General features: G+C 44.6%; 2 protein-coding genes across 3 annotated transcripts in view; one reads left to right on the top strand and one right to left on the bottom strand.

The window, feature by feature from the left end:
• The window catches only part of MLH1 (mutL homolog 1), a 48377-nt gene extending 41938 nt beyond the window's left edge, over window positions 1–6439 (bottom strand). The window contains exons 1-3 of one of the 2 annotated variants that reach the window (XM_064277459.1): window positions 6046–6434; window positions 3834–3924; window positions 1427–1525 (exon numbers count right to left, since the gene is read on the bottom strand). In XM_064277459.1, coding sequence (XP_064133529.1) covers window positions 1427–1525; window positions 3834–3924; window positions 6046–6161 — 306 coding nt within the window. In that variant the 5' untranslated portion in view covers window positions 6162–6434. Of the gene's footprint in view, window positions 1–1426; window positions 1526–3833; window positions 3925–6045 lie in introns of both variants that reach the window. The other variant, XM_064277460.1, reaches the window with a different exon arrangement.
• Window positions 6440–6517: 78 nt separating this feature from the next.
• On the top strand, window positions 6518–10955 carry EPM2AIP1 (EPM2A interacting protein 1). Its single transcript, XM_003415761.4, has one exon. The coding sequence runs from the start codon at window positions 6648–6650 to the stop codon at window positions 8472–8474; it is 1827 nt and encodes a 608-aa protein (XP_003415809.3). The 5' UTR covers window positions 6518–6647; the 3' UTR covers window positions 8475–10955.
• The last annotated feature ends 1388 nt before the right edge of the window (window positions 10956–12343 follow it).

The following is a 12343-nucleotide window of genomic DNA, read 5'->3' as shown; positions in this document are numbered from 1 at the left end:
AGGTACAACACTGTCAAGCCCAGCTTTTAACGATGGACTTTCTAATATAACAACAAAATCACAAAGAGCGAAAGACAAAATATATAAATGAGACCTCATGAAAATTAAAAACTATAACTAATTTTTTAATTAAATAAAAGTATTACATACACATGATAAACATTCAAAAACTACAGAAACACAAAATGAAAATTGGCTCCTTTCCCCTTCCCCACACCTTCCATCTCCTTTCCCTGAAAGAACTCTTAAACAGTTTCTTTGTTCCCCTAGAGCCTCTAGAAAGGAAAGCATCCCTGCCGACACCTTCATTTTAGCCCAGTGAGACCTGTGTCCTCTACTGTACAGAACTGTAAAATGATAAATCTGTGTTGTTCTAAGCCACTGAATTTACGGTAATTTTTTACGGCAGCAATACCAAACTAATACACAGTTTTAAAACCAAAAACCAAACCAAATTTGTTGCGCTGGAGACAATTCCAACTCACAGCGACCCTACAGGACAGAAAAGAACTGCCCCATACGGTTTCCAAGGAGTGGCTGGGGGATTCCAACTGATGACCTCTCAGTTAGCAGCTGAGCTCTTAGCCACTGTACCACCAGGCTCCAACTCTTTTAAAAGTACACAAAAAGGATATCCACAAGGTATTAAGTGCTATAAGTATATAATCCTATTTTAGTCCTAATAATATTTTCTATATCACATATTCCTAAGATCCGTCATATAATTTCATCCATAAATATAAAAAAAAATTTTTTTTATCTCTGAAAGATAAGAATCCATGATATTATTTTCATACCAAAAAAATTAAAAACAATTTCTCCTTAATACCATCAAATAGTCCACATGCGTTCAAGTTATCTCTGATCTTCTCAAAAAACATTTTTTTTTTACAGTTTGTTCATCTCAGGATCCAAGTAAAATCTACACACTGGAACTGGTTCATGTGCCTCTTAGGCCTCTCTTGTCCTAGAGGTTCCTGCACTCTTGTCTTTCTTCCCCCTGTAGTTTATCTGTTAAAGGAAACCAGCCTTTTGTCCCCTGCTTCCTCGTCTGCGACCTGCTGACCGCATCCCTGCACTATCGTTTCCCAGCTCCCCTGCCCCCATGTCTTCATTCGGGTCCTGAGATCTAAGAATCCATGAGATTCACATTTGATTTTCTGACAAGAAAACGCTGTGGTTGGTGCTGCGTGTGCCCATCGAGAGACACGCGATGTGGGTCTCACGTGAAACAGTTTACAGCGCATTAAGTATTTATGAATAAGCCTCGGTCCTGGAAAACTGAATTCAATTAACTTTATTCAGATGTGTACATATTTAACAAAGAATCATTTCTTCTTTAGCTCTGTTGAGAAGCATATGTTGCCAAACGGCAGACGATGCCATTAAGAAGGATATCTTCCACGGTTTTTGATTCTCAGCTTACCTCGCCCCGGAAGCCATAGGTAGAAATACGGGCTAAATCCTCAAAGGACTGCAGTTTACTTGTAGTGAACCTCTCACACACAATGTCCAGATCTTCCTTCTAGAAAGTTAAAAAAGTTATGGTACTCTGTGTTCCAAATCTTTGTGGATTTCCCTTTCCTTGATTGAATTCAGGAAGGAATTCCTCTTGGTGAAGTGTTTTTAAATTGGCAGCGACCTTCCTCACTTAGCATCCAGGATACCACATTGTCCTGGTCTTCCTCCTTCATCGCTGGCTGCTCCTGTTCAGTCTCCTTCCCTGGTGCTGCCCCATCTCCCCCACCTCCAATGCTAGAGTAGCCCAGAGCGCCATCCTGGGACCTCTCCTGTACCTACGCTCACTGCCTGAATGATCTCATCAGTCTTGTGGCTTCTAATACCATCAAAATGCAGACGACTCCCCAAGTTTTATCTCCAGCCCAGACCTCCAGCCAATAGTCCAGATCCAGCTAAAAGGCATCATAAATTTAACGGGACCCAACCTCAACGTCCAATCCTCCCCCACACCTGCTTTCTGCATCTCAGTAAACAGCAACTCTTCTCTCCATCCACCTAGACCAAAACCTTGAAAGCATTCTTGCCTCCTCATTCCTTCTTTTATGTATTGAATTGCCCCCCAAAATATGTGTTAGACTTTTGACCCCTAAACTTGTGGAAGTAATCCTATCTGGAAATAGGGTTTTCTCTGCTATGTTGATAAAGCCGTATTAGTATAAGGTATGTCCTAAACCTCGTCACTTCTGAGTGATAGAAGGAGTGGATTAGACACAGAGACAGGCTAGCACCACAGAAGTCCAGGAGCTAGCACTACAGAACTCCACAAGCTAGCACTACAGAAGTCCACGAGCTAGCACTACAGAAGCCCACGAGCTAGCACTACAAAAGCCCACGAGCTAGCACTACAAAACTCTACAAGTTAGCACTACAGAAGCCGACGGGATAGCACTACAGAACTCCACGAGCTAGCACTACAGAAGCCCACGAACTAGCACTACAGAAGCCCACGAGCTAGCACTACAAAACTCCACAAGCTAGCACTACAGAAGTCCATGAGGTGGCACTACAGAACCCCACAAGCTAGCACTACAGAAGCCCATGAGCTGGCACTACAGAAGTACATGTGAGGATCGCCAAGGACCCAAGGACTGACAGGGCTACAGAAGCTGAGACAAGGGTCTTCCCCAAGACCACATATAGTACACCTTCCTCTAGGGCCTGTGTCCTGACTTTGAACTTCTACCCTCCTAAACAAGGAGAAAATAAACTTCTTTCCTTTAAAGGCTACCCACTTGCTGTACTTGTTACAGCTGCATTAGGGAACTAAGGCACCCTCATATACCACATCAGCAAATCCTTGAGCTCTGCCTTCACTATCAACCCAGAATCTCAGTGTCTCCTACATCTCTACTACAGCCATACTGACCCAGGGTGCCACGGCCCTCTCCTGGGCTGCTGGAGGAGTCCCCTCACCACTCTACCCTGTCCATCTACAGTCCCTTCCACACAGCGGACAAAGTGGTTCCTCTACAACTCATCAAACACGGCACTGTTTTTTTCAGCACCCTCTGTTTAGAGTGAAAGCCAAAGATTTTATAATGGCTCCCAAGCTCCTACGTGATCTGCCTACTCTGTTCTCGGGCTTTACCTCCTGTTCCTCCTCCCCTTGCTTACGCTGCTGCAGCATGGGCCTCCTTTGCCCTCAGGCTGGCCAGGCGTGCTTCTGTTCCTCAGTCTTTGCACACGCTCTTCTCTCTCCCTGGAGCACGCGTTCTTTAAACAGCCTCACGGCTCACTCCTGGACCTGCACCAGGACCGTCCTCAAACGTTGCATCCATACAGAAGCCTTCCCTGAACTGCCCAATTTAAGGCTTGGCCCTTCCCACCCCGAGCTCCCCATCCTCCCCTCTGCTTGTCTTCCCCATAGCACTCGATACCATCTGACATACAGCTTACCATACTGACTGAAAGGCTGGCAGTGTGAAACCACCCGGGGCTCCAGTGGAAAGACCTGGAGATCTACTTCCATCCAGACTACAGCCTAGAAGACCTGATGGGGCAGTGCTACTTTGTCACGTGGGGTTGAAAATGGACTCGATGGCACTTAACCACAACAATTTGTTTGTCCCGCACCTCTAGAATGTAAACACCGGAAGAGAAAGGATTTCTGTCTGTTTTATTCACTGCCATGTCCCCTGAAATGGTGTTCGGCAGAGAATGATTACTCAAAAAATATTTCTTGTAGGTGTTGAATTTTTCAGTTAAAAAAATCCACCTGCAACGGAGTAGTTTTCAGAATAGCAGCTGTTTCTTCTTGCAGATGGTACCACATGAAGCAGACAAACACCCGCTTTTCTGGGGGTTCTACTTACCCTGATCCCAGTGCCGTTGTCTTGGATCTGAATCAATTTCAGGCCTCCCTCTTTCACAACCACTTGAATACTTGTAGATTTCGCATCTAAACTGGCAAATCAAACAGGAAACAATCAGCCTGCAACTGCTCGAACCCACAAATTATAATACGGGCCAAGAGATACTGAGCCAAGAGATCAGAACAAAGACAAATACAAGAGTGTCTGATCAATGTTTTTCTTTATCTTACAGGCTCAGTGAGTTTACTGTAGGAGTTCAGGTGAGAGAGGGAAGGGTTGGGGCAGAGAGGGCAACCATCATTTCCAACAGGACATTCAGCGCTATTTCTGTTCCTCTTGGAGACAGAGAGAAGTTAGAATTCGGATCCTTTTAGCACATACCTTTTTCTTACCCTTTTCTCAACTAATTTTACTGCCTGTTACCTCAATTTTATTCAGCCTTCTGTTCCTAATAAGATGTTATAAAAAACACATTTAAAATTTTTTCTCAATTTCTTTTTTCTCTATGAACGTATATTTATATTAGGAAGTATACTGACGGTAGTGAAAAAGAAAAATGGCAAGGCAGAAAGTTCTTTAAGAACCAATAAATCCTTACCACCTTTGAAGAGTAGCCTACAGGCATAAAGCACCTGCCAGAGAAATGAATACAGCCTGGGGCAAAGTAAGAAAGGGATGTTGTAGACTCCCCACACAGAAAGTTCTTTATTCAGAAATAAGACAAGAAGTTAATTAAATACTGAAGACCTTTTTCTGGAGCCTCTGAGTGCAATTATATTAGCCACCTCGATTTAATACATTAAACTGAGAATAACTAGACCCCATACAAAATGTCTGCTTATAGAACTAATCATAAGCCGTGGAGCTAATATGTTAGTTTTGTTATATACTATTCTGGCACAGTACAACCAAACCCATTACTGTCGAGTTGATTCCGGCTCACAGCGACCCTACAGGACAGAGTAGAACTGCCCCATAGGGTTTCCAAGGAGTGGCTGGTGGATTCAAACTGCCAGCCTTTTGGTTAGCAGCCGTAGCTCTTAACCAACAGTAGGCCCAATTTGTTCTGTCTGTAAATTCTAACATTGTAGAAACAAAAGCCAGTCTTTACAGACCACAGGAGAAAATCTTCCCAGATTTTCTGCTCCTTTTGTCCACCTAATTCTCTTCCATTCCATTGCTCATCTGTAACCCACAGCTCTCTCAAGGCCTATTACCCTGAATGACTGTGTATGTTTTCATAATAAATCTATGTATCTGTCATTCTTAGTTGGAGCATTTAAAAAATACATATATGAACTTTATTAACATTAAACGAATTCAAGAAAAATGATCTGATAACTTTTAGGTATACTATCAGGCATCTTTTTGAAGCTTGGAGCCCCGGTGGCCCAATGGTTAAGAGCTTGGCTGCTAACCAAAAGGTCTGCAGTTTGAATCCACCAGCTGCTCTTTGGAAACCATATGGGGCAGTTCTACTCTGTCCTGTAGGGTCGCTATGAGTAGAAATTGCCTGGACGGCAACAGATTTGGTTTTGGCTTTGTTTTCGAAGCTCACAGTCCACACCCACCTTTCTTTCCACAGGTTTTTAACCTCTTCCCTCCACTGTCTGTGTGACAGTTCTAAGTGTCAGAATCTACGAGATGCCCGTAAAATCAGGCGTCTTCTGAGTGACCCCCAAAAATAAAGGGCGGGAAAACACTAAGAGGGGGGTCACTAATTTGGCAAGAGAGAAATCGCAAGTTAAACCCCAAGACCATCGTCGGCCTGTCCTAAAAAAACAAACAATTTATTCTGAATAAATGTGTGTGTCTTGATGATTTCTGGAATAAAAAGCAAGAAACGGATAACATGCTATGCTCTAAAAAAAAGATTTTTTTCCCCACCGTAAACTTTCATACATTTTCCAGTGTGCACTTACTACCCATATAGTTTCAAATTAAGGAACTCCCTAGTTAACTACACTGTTAAAACTGCTTTAAGCTTTGCACCCCTAACAACGTTAGAGAGAAACTCTCGCGAGAGCGCTGGGGAAACACCCGGGGCCCGGGAGTTGGAAAGACAATAAACTCACGCCCAGGGCCTTGGCTGCGCTGTGGGCATGCGCAGTACACGGCCCCGCCCACGGCAGGGAGGCGTGCCCGCGCCATTTTGAGCGGCGGACCGTTAAGTCATATTTTCTAAGAGAGCCCAGCCCGACCCCCTCTGTACCAGTTCTCAATCATCTCCTTGATGGCATTAGCCGGTCGCTGGATAACCTCTCCCGCCGCGATGCGGTTCACCACTGTCTCGTCTAGCCGGCGGATCACCCCCGCCACGAACGACATTTTGGCGCCAGCGAAGCTCAGGTCACGTTCGAGCCGCTCACCGGAAGTGCTCTCCGCCAATCACTTCAGTTTCTCGAACGCACGTTTATCCGCTGCCTCTGCTGATGCCGTCTTGCTCCACCCCCCAGCGGTAGCGCAAGCTGGGAGCCACGGAGCTTCTGATTGGACGGCCTTAATGCCAGTCAAGATTCTGAGGCGCGTGCGTGGTCCCTATAGCGACAGAGGCCCACTGGAGGGCAGGCTGCGCACTTGCGCGTTAGGAATCACCGTCAGCTCTTCCTATTGGCTAGTTCCTGGGAGCGACAGTGAATACGGAATCTCCAGCCAATCGGAACGGACTGCGACAGGCGGAGGCGGGGGTCCGGCCGCTGAGGCGCTGAGGAGCTGTGGCGCAGCGCTGAGGAGGGCGCGTGGCCTTCGCGTTTGCTCGTCTCCTCTCCTTTCGGCCTCCCTGAGGTCGGCCCTGCTCTGCTGGCCTCCGGCAGAATGTGGCTGACGCCCAAAAGGAGCAGGATGGACGCCGACGAGTCTCGTGTTTTCCGGCCCGAGTGGACCCAGCGTTACTTGGTGGTGGAGGCTCCGGAGGGCAACGGGTGCCTGTGCCTGGTGTGTCGCAGCCTCCTCGGAGCCACCGCCGAGCGCGACATCCGGCGCCACTACGAGGCCGAGCACCGATGCTACGATCGGTACGCGGCTGGGGACGAGCGCGCGGCCCTGGTGGAGCGGCTGCGTCAGGGCGACTGGCCCGAGGACGCTCCGCCGACTGCGGAGGAGAGGGCTGCCCGTGCCGGCTTCGGGCTCGCCCGCCTCCTGGCCTTGACGGGCCGCGGCTCGGGTGAGGGGGACTTCGTGCACCAGTGCTTGGAGGTGATGCTGAGGGAGGTGCTGCCCGAGCACCTGAGCGTCCTGGAGGGCATCGATGTCTCCCCGGAGGCCGCGGCGCACAGGGTGCGGAGCATCGACAGGAACCTCCGCGCCCAGCTGCTGGAGCGAGCCAGGGCCTTCCGGGCCTACTCCCTTGCCCTGGACGACCAAGCCTTTGTGGCCTACGAGAACTACCTCCTGGTCTTCATCCGCGGCGTGGACGACGCCTTGGAGGTGCAGGAGGAGCTCCTGACCATCGTCAACCTGACGCAGCACTTCAGCGTGGGCGCGCTGATGGCGGCGATCCAGGCGGCCGTGCGCGGCGCGGGGCTGAGCCTGCAGCGGATGGTCGGGCTGAGCACGACCCACACCCTGAGGATGATCGGCGAGAACTCGGGCTTGGTCTCCTATATGAGGGAAAAGGCCGTCAGCCCCAACTGCTGGAACGTTATTCACTACTCGGGATTTTTCCACTTGGAACTGTTGAGCTCCTACGATGTAGATGTTAATCAGATCGTGAATACCATATCCGAATGGGTGGTCTTGATTAAGACCCGAGGCCTTCGGCGCCCCGAGTTTCAGGCTTTACTAAGGGACTCTGAGTCACAGCATGGGGAAAGGGTCAACGGACGATGTCTGAACAATTGGCTTAGGAAAGGGAAAACTTTAAAACTCATATTTTCCTTAAGAAAAGAGATAGAGGCGTTCTTGGTTTCGGTAGGGGCTATCACAGTCCATTTCACAGACAAGCAGTGGCTCTGTGACTTTGGCTTTTTGGTGGATATTATGGACCACCTTGGGGAACTGAGTGAAGAGCTGCGAGTTAGTAAAGTCTTTGCTGCTGCTGCCTTTGATCATATTTGTACCTTTGAAGTTAAGCTGAGTTTACTTCACAGACACATGGAGGAGAAGAATCTAACACACTTTGCTGCCTTCAGAGAAATTGTTGATGAGCTTAAACAACGCCTTAAAGATGATCAAAAAATATTTGATCCTGACAGGTATCAAGTGGTGATCTGTCGCTTACAAAAGGAATTTGAGAGACATTTCAAGGACCTTAGATTCATTAGAAAGGACTTAGAACTTTTCTCAAATCCATTTAACTTTAAACCTGAATACGCACCTATTTCGGTAAGGACGGAGCTAAGGAAACTTCAGTCAAATACTAACCTTTGGAATGAATACAGAGTCAAAGACTTGGGCCAGTTCTACGCTGGATTGTCTGCTGACTCTTACCCAGTTATCAAAGGGGTTGCCTGTAAGGTGGCATCCTTGTTTGACAGTAGCGAAATCTCTGAAAAGGCTTTTTCATATTTGACTCGAAATCAACATACTTTGAGCCAGCCTTTGACAGATGAGCATCTCCAAGCCCTCTTTCGGATTGCCACAACTGAAATGGAGCCCGGTTGGGATGATCTTGTGAGAGAAAGAAATGAACCTAATCTGTGAACTTTGGTAGTACAACATTGAAAAACAAAGGAAAAATTGGTTTGATTTTTCAGGTTTACTAATTTGGATTGTGGGAAAGCACCAGGTTTATTACAAGACACCCAAATTGACCAGGTTTCGTTCTTCTGACAGTTGTCTTTTTTTTTCAGTCTCAAAAGCAGCATGGAACTGAAACACGAGGCTATTACCTTTTTAAAATTTAATGACAGAGCCGTTGTCTTTTGCTTTTATGGTATAATTGGTTTTAAAGAAGTTTAGTTGTGATAATGGGAGTTGAGTTAAAAGTCTGTTTGTAAGGTGTCCTGAAGATACATGCCAAAAATTTTAGCTTTTATTTTAATGAAGCGTTACAACCAGTCTGAGATTATCAGCTGCTCAAATCTATACTTGAACCAATTTGCAGCAACTCGTATAGCAAGTTCAGAAGGTTCCAGAAAGGAAGAATTCATACAGTGGAGGTATTTTATCAAAATGTGTAAGTCTGTTTTTTAAAAAAACATTTCTGAGTCTGAAGAAAATATTGATAGATTTTTTTTTTTTTCCCTCTTACCTCCCTGCAGCCCCAGTGTTATTGTTACTACTGAGGAAGTAATTCAGTAAAATCTTAGTCAGGAACAAGAATTATTTTCAAGTTCCTGGTTTAGGAGGCTTCCTGCAACTTGGGAGTTCAGACTAACCATTTACAGGGGAAGTCCCTTGGACTTAGCATAATCAGAACTACTTTATTAGTTTGCCTATTAAAGGACTTTGGTAAGTATAGAACCTGTTAACGGATTGACAATTCATAATTCTTTTTTTCTACTCTAGACAGAAGGTTAGCTCTATCAGAAAGGATGAGGAAAAAAGACTTTTGCAGTCCATGATCAGGAGATGTGAGATGTTTTAGCTCGTTTCCTATTTGCATTTGTTAACAGTTTTATAAAGAAATCCTGCTTAAAGGGAAGCCTTTATTTCAGAGTGATGTAATATATTTGTTAGGCGCTGGGAGTGTTCTGAATGTGAAACTGTCCCACACATTCTGTATTTAAGACAGTCGTAAGTAGAAATATTTAACTCCCAAGAAGCAGCCTTATTCACAGATCACAGCAGTTCCGTATTTCCAGGAAGACATCTGCTTTGTGCCATAACAGTAATTTTCAAGCTTACGTTAACCATGAAAGGAAGTTTTACAGTAAAGCCCAATATGTAAAACTGAGTTAAGAACGGGACCCAACTTGCATTCACGGATCCACTCAAGTAGGATTTGAAAACTGTTGTGTTAAAGTCCTGTCTTGACTGTTACAACACTGTATTCTATGATTACTGATCGAACAAATTCAAGGACCCATGATACAACTAAGAATCTAGAAGGAACTAGTTCCCTGAGCAGTCAAAATAGTTGCCACGAGAGCCCAGGAACCAAAGTTGTGTCAGTGATTCTCAACCAGAGGCAATAACCCCTCCCTCCAGAGGATGTTGGGGAATGCATAGAGACTTTTTTTGGTTGTCATAATTACTGGGGGGTTCCGCTGGCATTTAAGCTTGAAGAAGCCCCCGCCCTGCAAGTGTGTGCACAGAACAGCTGATGCAGTTAAGAATTATCCCTCCCTAAATGCCCAAATGGAGATTATCTTATTTTCAGGGACAGGGCAAGTTACTGGTAGAAATAAAATTAGAAGAGCAGGTATCAGAGTACTTGATAAAAAACCAAACCCATTGCCATCGAGTTGACTCTGACTCATAGTGACTCTATAGGACAGAGTAGAACTGCCCCATTGGGTTTCCAGGGAGCAGCTGGTGGATTCAAACTGCCAGCCTTTTGGTTAGCATTGGGACTCTTAACCACTGCACCACCAAGGCTCCCAGAACACTTGATAGGAGAGACCAATTCAGACTTTCTGAGTTAAAAAAAAAAAAAGGATGCAATAAAGGCCTTAATAGGCTCCAGGAGCTCGTAATAGCATTTATAAGTCAGTAATTGATAATTGAATCATGTTAAAAAGCCTTATCGTAGTAAACAGAATTAGAGCAGGAAAACAAGTGTTAAATATTAACAAGAATGGTAAAGTTGAGATTTTGCCTAACGAAGTAGGCTTAAATATCTGGAAAAACAACATCGTAAAAAGCAATCAAAAACAGAGAGTTTACTGGTAATTTCCCAATAGCTTTGAGGATTCTCTTTCAAGGCAAATGTTTTATTACTTGGAAGAATGATTAAAACACCTGAAAGCTGCCTGTTTTCTAACCCCAGTTCTTCAAATATTGAAGTCTTGTACATTTTGTGAAGTTCTACTATGTTTTGCTTAAGGTAATAGTAAAGTTAGTTGGTATTACATAGGCATTGATGAAGGGTAGGAGATAATCCAAGGATTTTAAATTGACCCTCAATAATAGAGAATTTGCTATAAACTAGTCTTGTTTGTTAAAAAATGTGTACAGTTTACTGTTTTCTGTATGAAGTAATTCTGTAACTGCATGGCAGCTTTTTTTTTTTTTTATAAATATACTTGTTACTGGTCCTGTTGTATCAGTGAATGTAGTAAAAATCCCTTGAATCTCCCATTCCTGCTAGCTTTCTTGAAAGTTTTGCCTATATTCCCAAGGCTTGCATATGTCCACTCAGATTGTTCTGTGAAGGTTACCAGACCCTTGTCAATATTCTTAGCTTTCTCTGACACTATTGACCGTCCTCCTTGAAATACTTGCTTGCTTCAGCTATTAGGAGATGCCATTCCCAGGTATGCGTTCTCAGTCTTCTTTTCCGGCAAACACCTCTCTCCCTTAAATACTTGAGTTCCTTCGGATTTTTTGTTTTATTTTAAGCTGTCTTCTCATTCTACGACATCTCCCTAGCTGAGCTCATCTCCTTCCACGGCTTTAGTTACCACCTGTATGCCAACGACTCCTGAATTCCTTCCCTTTTTTCTAGACCTTTCCTAATTCATATATCTGAATGCTAACTTAAGTCCATTTTGCTGTCTCACAGGCACCTCCACATATCCTTGGTTTTGCCTCCACACCTGCTCCTCCTCTTATGTTCCCTGCACTAACATTCATTTGCTTGTCCTTGTGTGACTTTTCCCTCGTTATCCTTCAAACCTAATCACAAAGAAAAACCTTTCTGTTAGTCTGCTGTCTAAATTTCTCTCAACTCTCCAGTGCCACTAGCCTAATCCAGGCCACCAACCTACCTAAATTACAGCAACAGCTTCCTCAGTAGCCTCCCTTTCTCTGGTTTTGATCCCTTTCTATGCTGCAGCCACATATTCCAAAAGGCATGTCTGTTCATATCACTCTACTGCTTTCGCCATTGTTCTTAGGACAAGGCATCTTTCAGATCTACACCACTTCCCCATGAAGCTTTCTTTGATGCCCTACTAGCCACCCGTAACACCTTGTTCTTTCCCAACCACACACTTAGCACCCTATTGTTACTGCTTGTTGATCCCTGCTAGACTGTAAGCTTTAGAGTTCCAGGGACCGTACAAGCTTTGCTCACTGTTACATCTCTGGTGTTTAACACAATGCCTGGCATTTCAATAAACGTTTGGATGGATAAATATTTGTGTAATGCTTTAAGGTTCTTTCACAGTCTCATTTAACCTTCACAGTGGTTGTGCCTCATACTATTCACTGAAAGTATCCACGTATGATAAATTACGAAATTAAGTTCTTTGACCAGGACCTTATCTTTCTCATTGTTGTGTTCCCAGAAAATTTGGCATATGGTCCAAATACGTGAATGTTGAGGAAACAGACTTACATTGCAATTTGTCCTAGTAAACATAGTAAGTAGTGAAACCAGGGTTCTAATCCAGCTATGTGCACATAAATCCATGTAAGTTAAGTCTTTACCTCCATGATATACAAGTGTTTGATTTTTTTTTAAA

The sequence above is a fragment of the Loxodonta africana genome, chromosome 27 (assembly GCF_030014295.1).
Source record: "Loxodonta africana isolate mLoxAfr1 chromosome 27, mLoxAfr1.hap2, whole genome shotgun sequence".
In the NCBI taxonomy this organism is placed as follows: domain Eukaryota; kingdom Metazoa; phylum Chordata; class Mammalia; order Proboscidea; family Elephantidae; genus Loxodonta; species Loxodonta africana.
The sequence above is the reverse complement of the archived record's forward strand: the minus strand, read 5'-3'. Positions and strand labels throughout refer to the sequence as shown.

Coding starts and splice junctions, on each gene's coding strand:
- EPM2AIP1 (XM_003415761.4), top strand. CDS start 6,648: ATGTGGCTGACGCCCAAAAGGAGCAGGATGGACGCCGACGAGTCTCGT.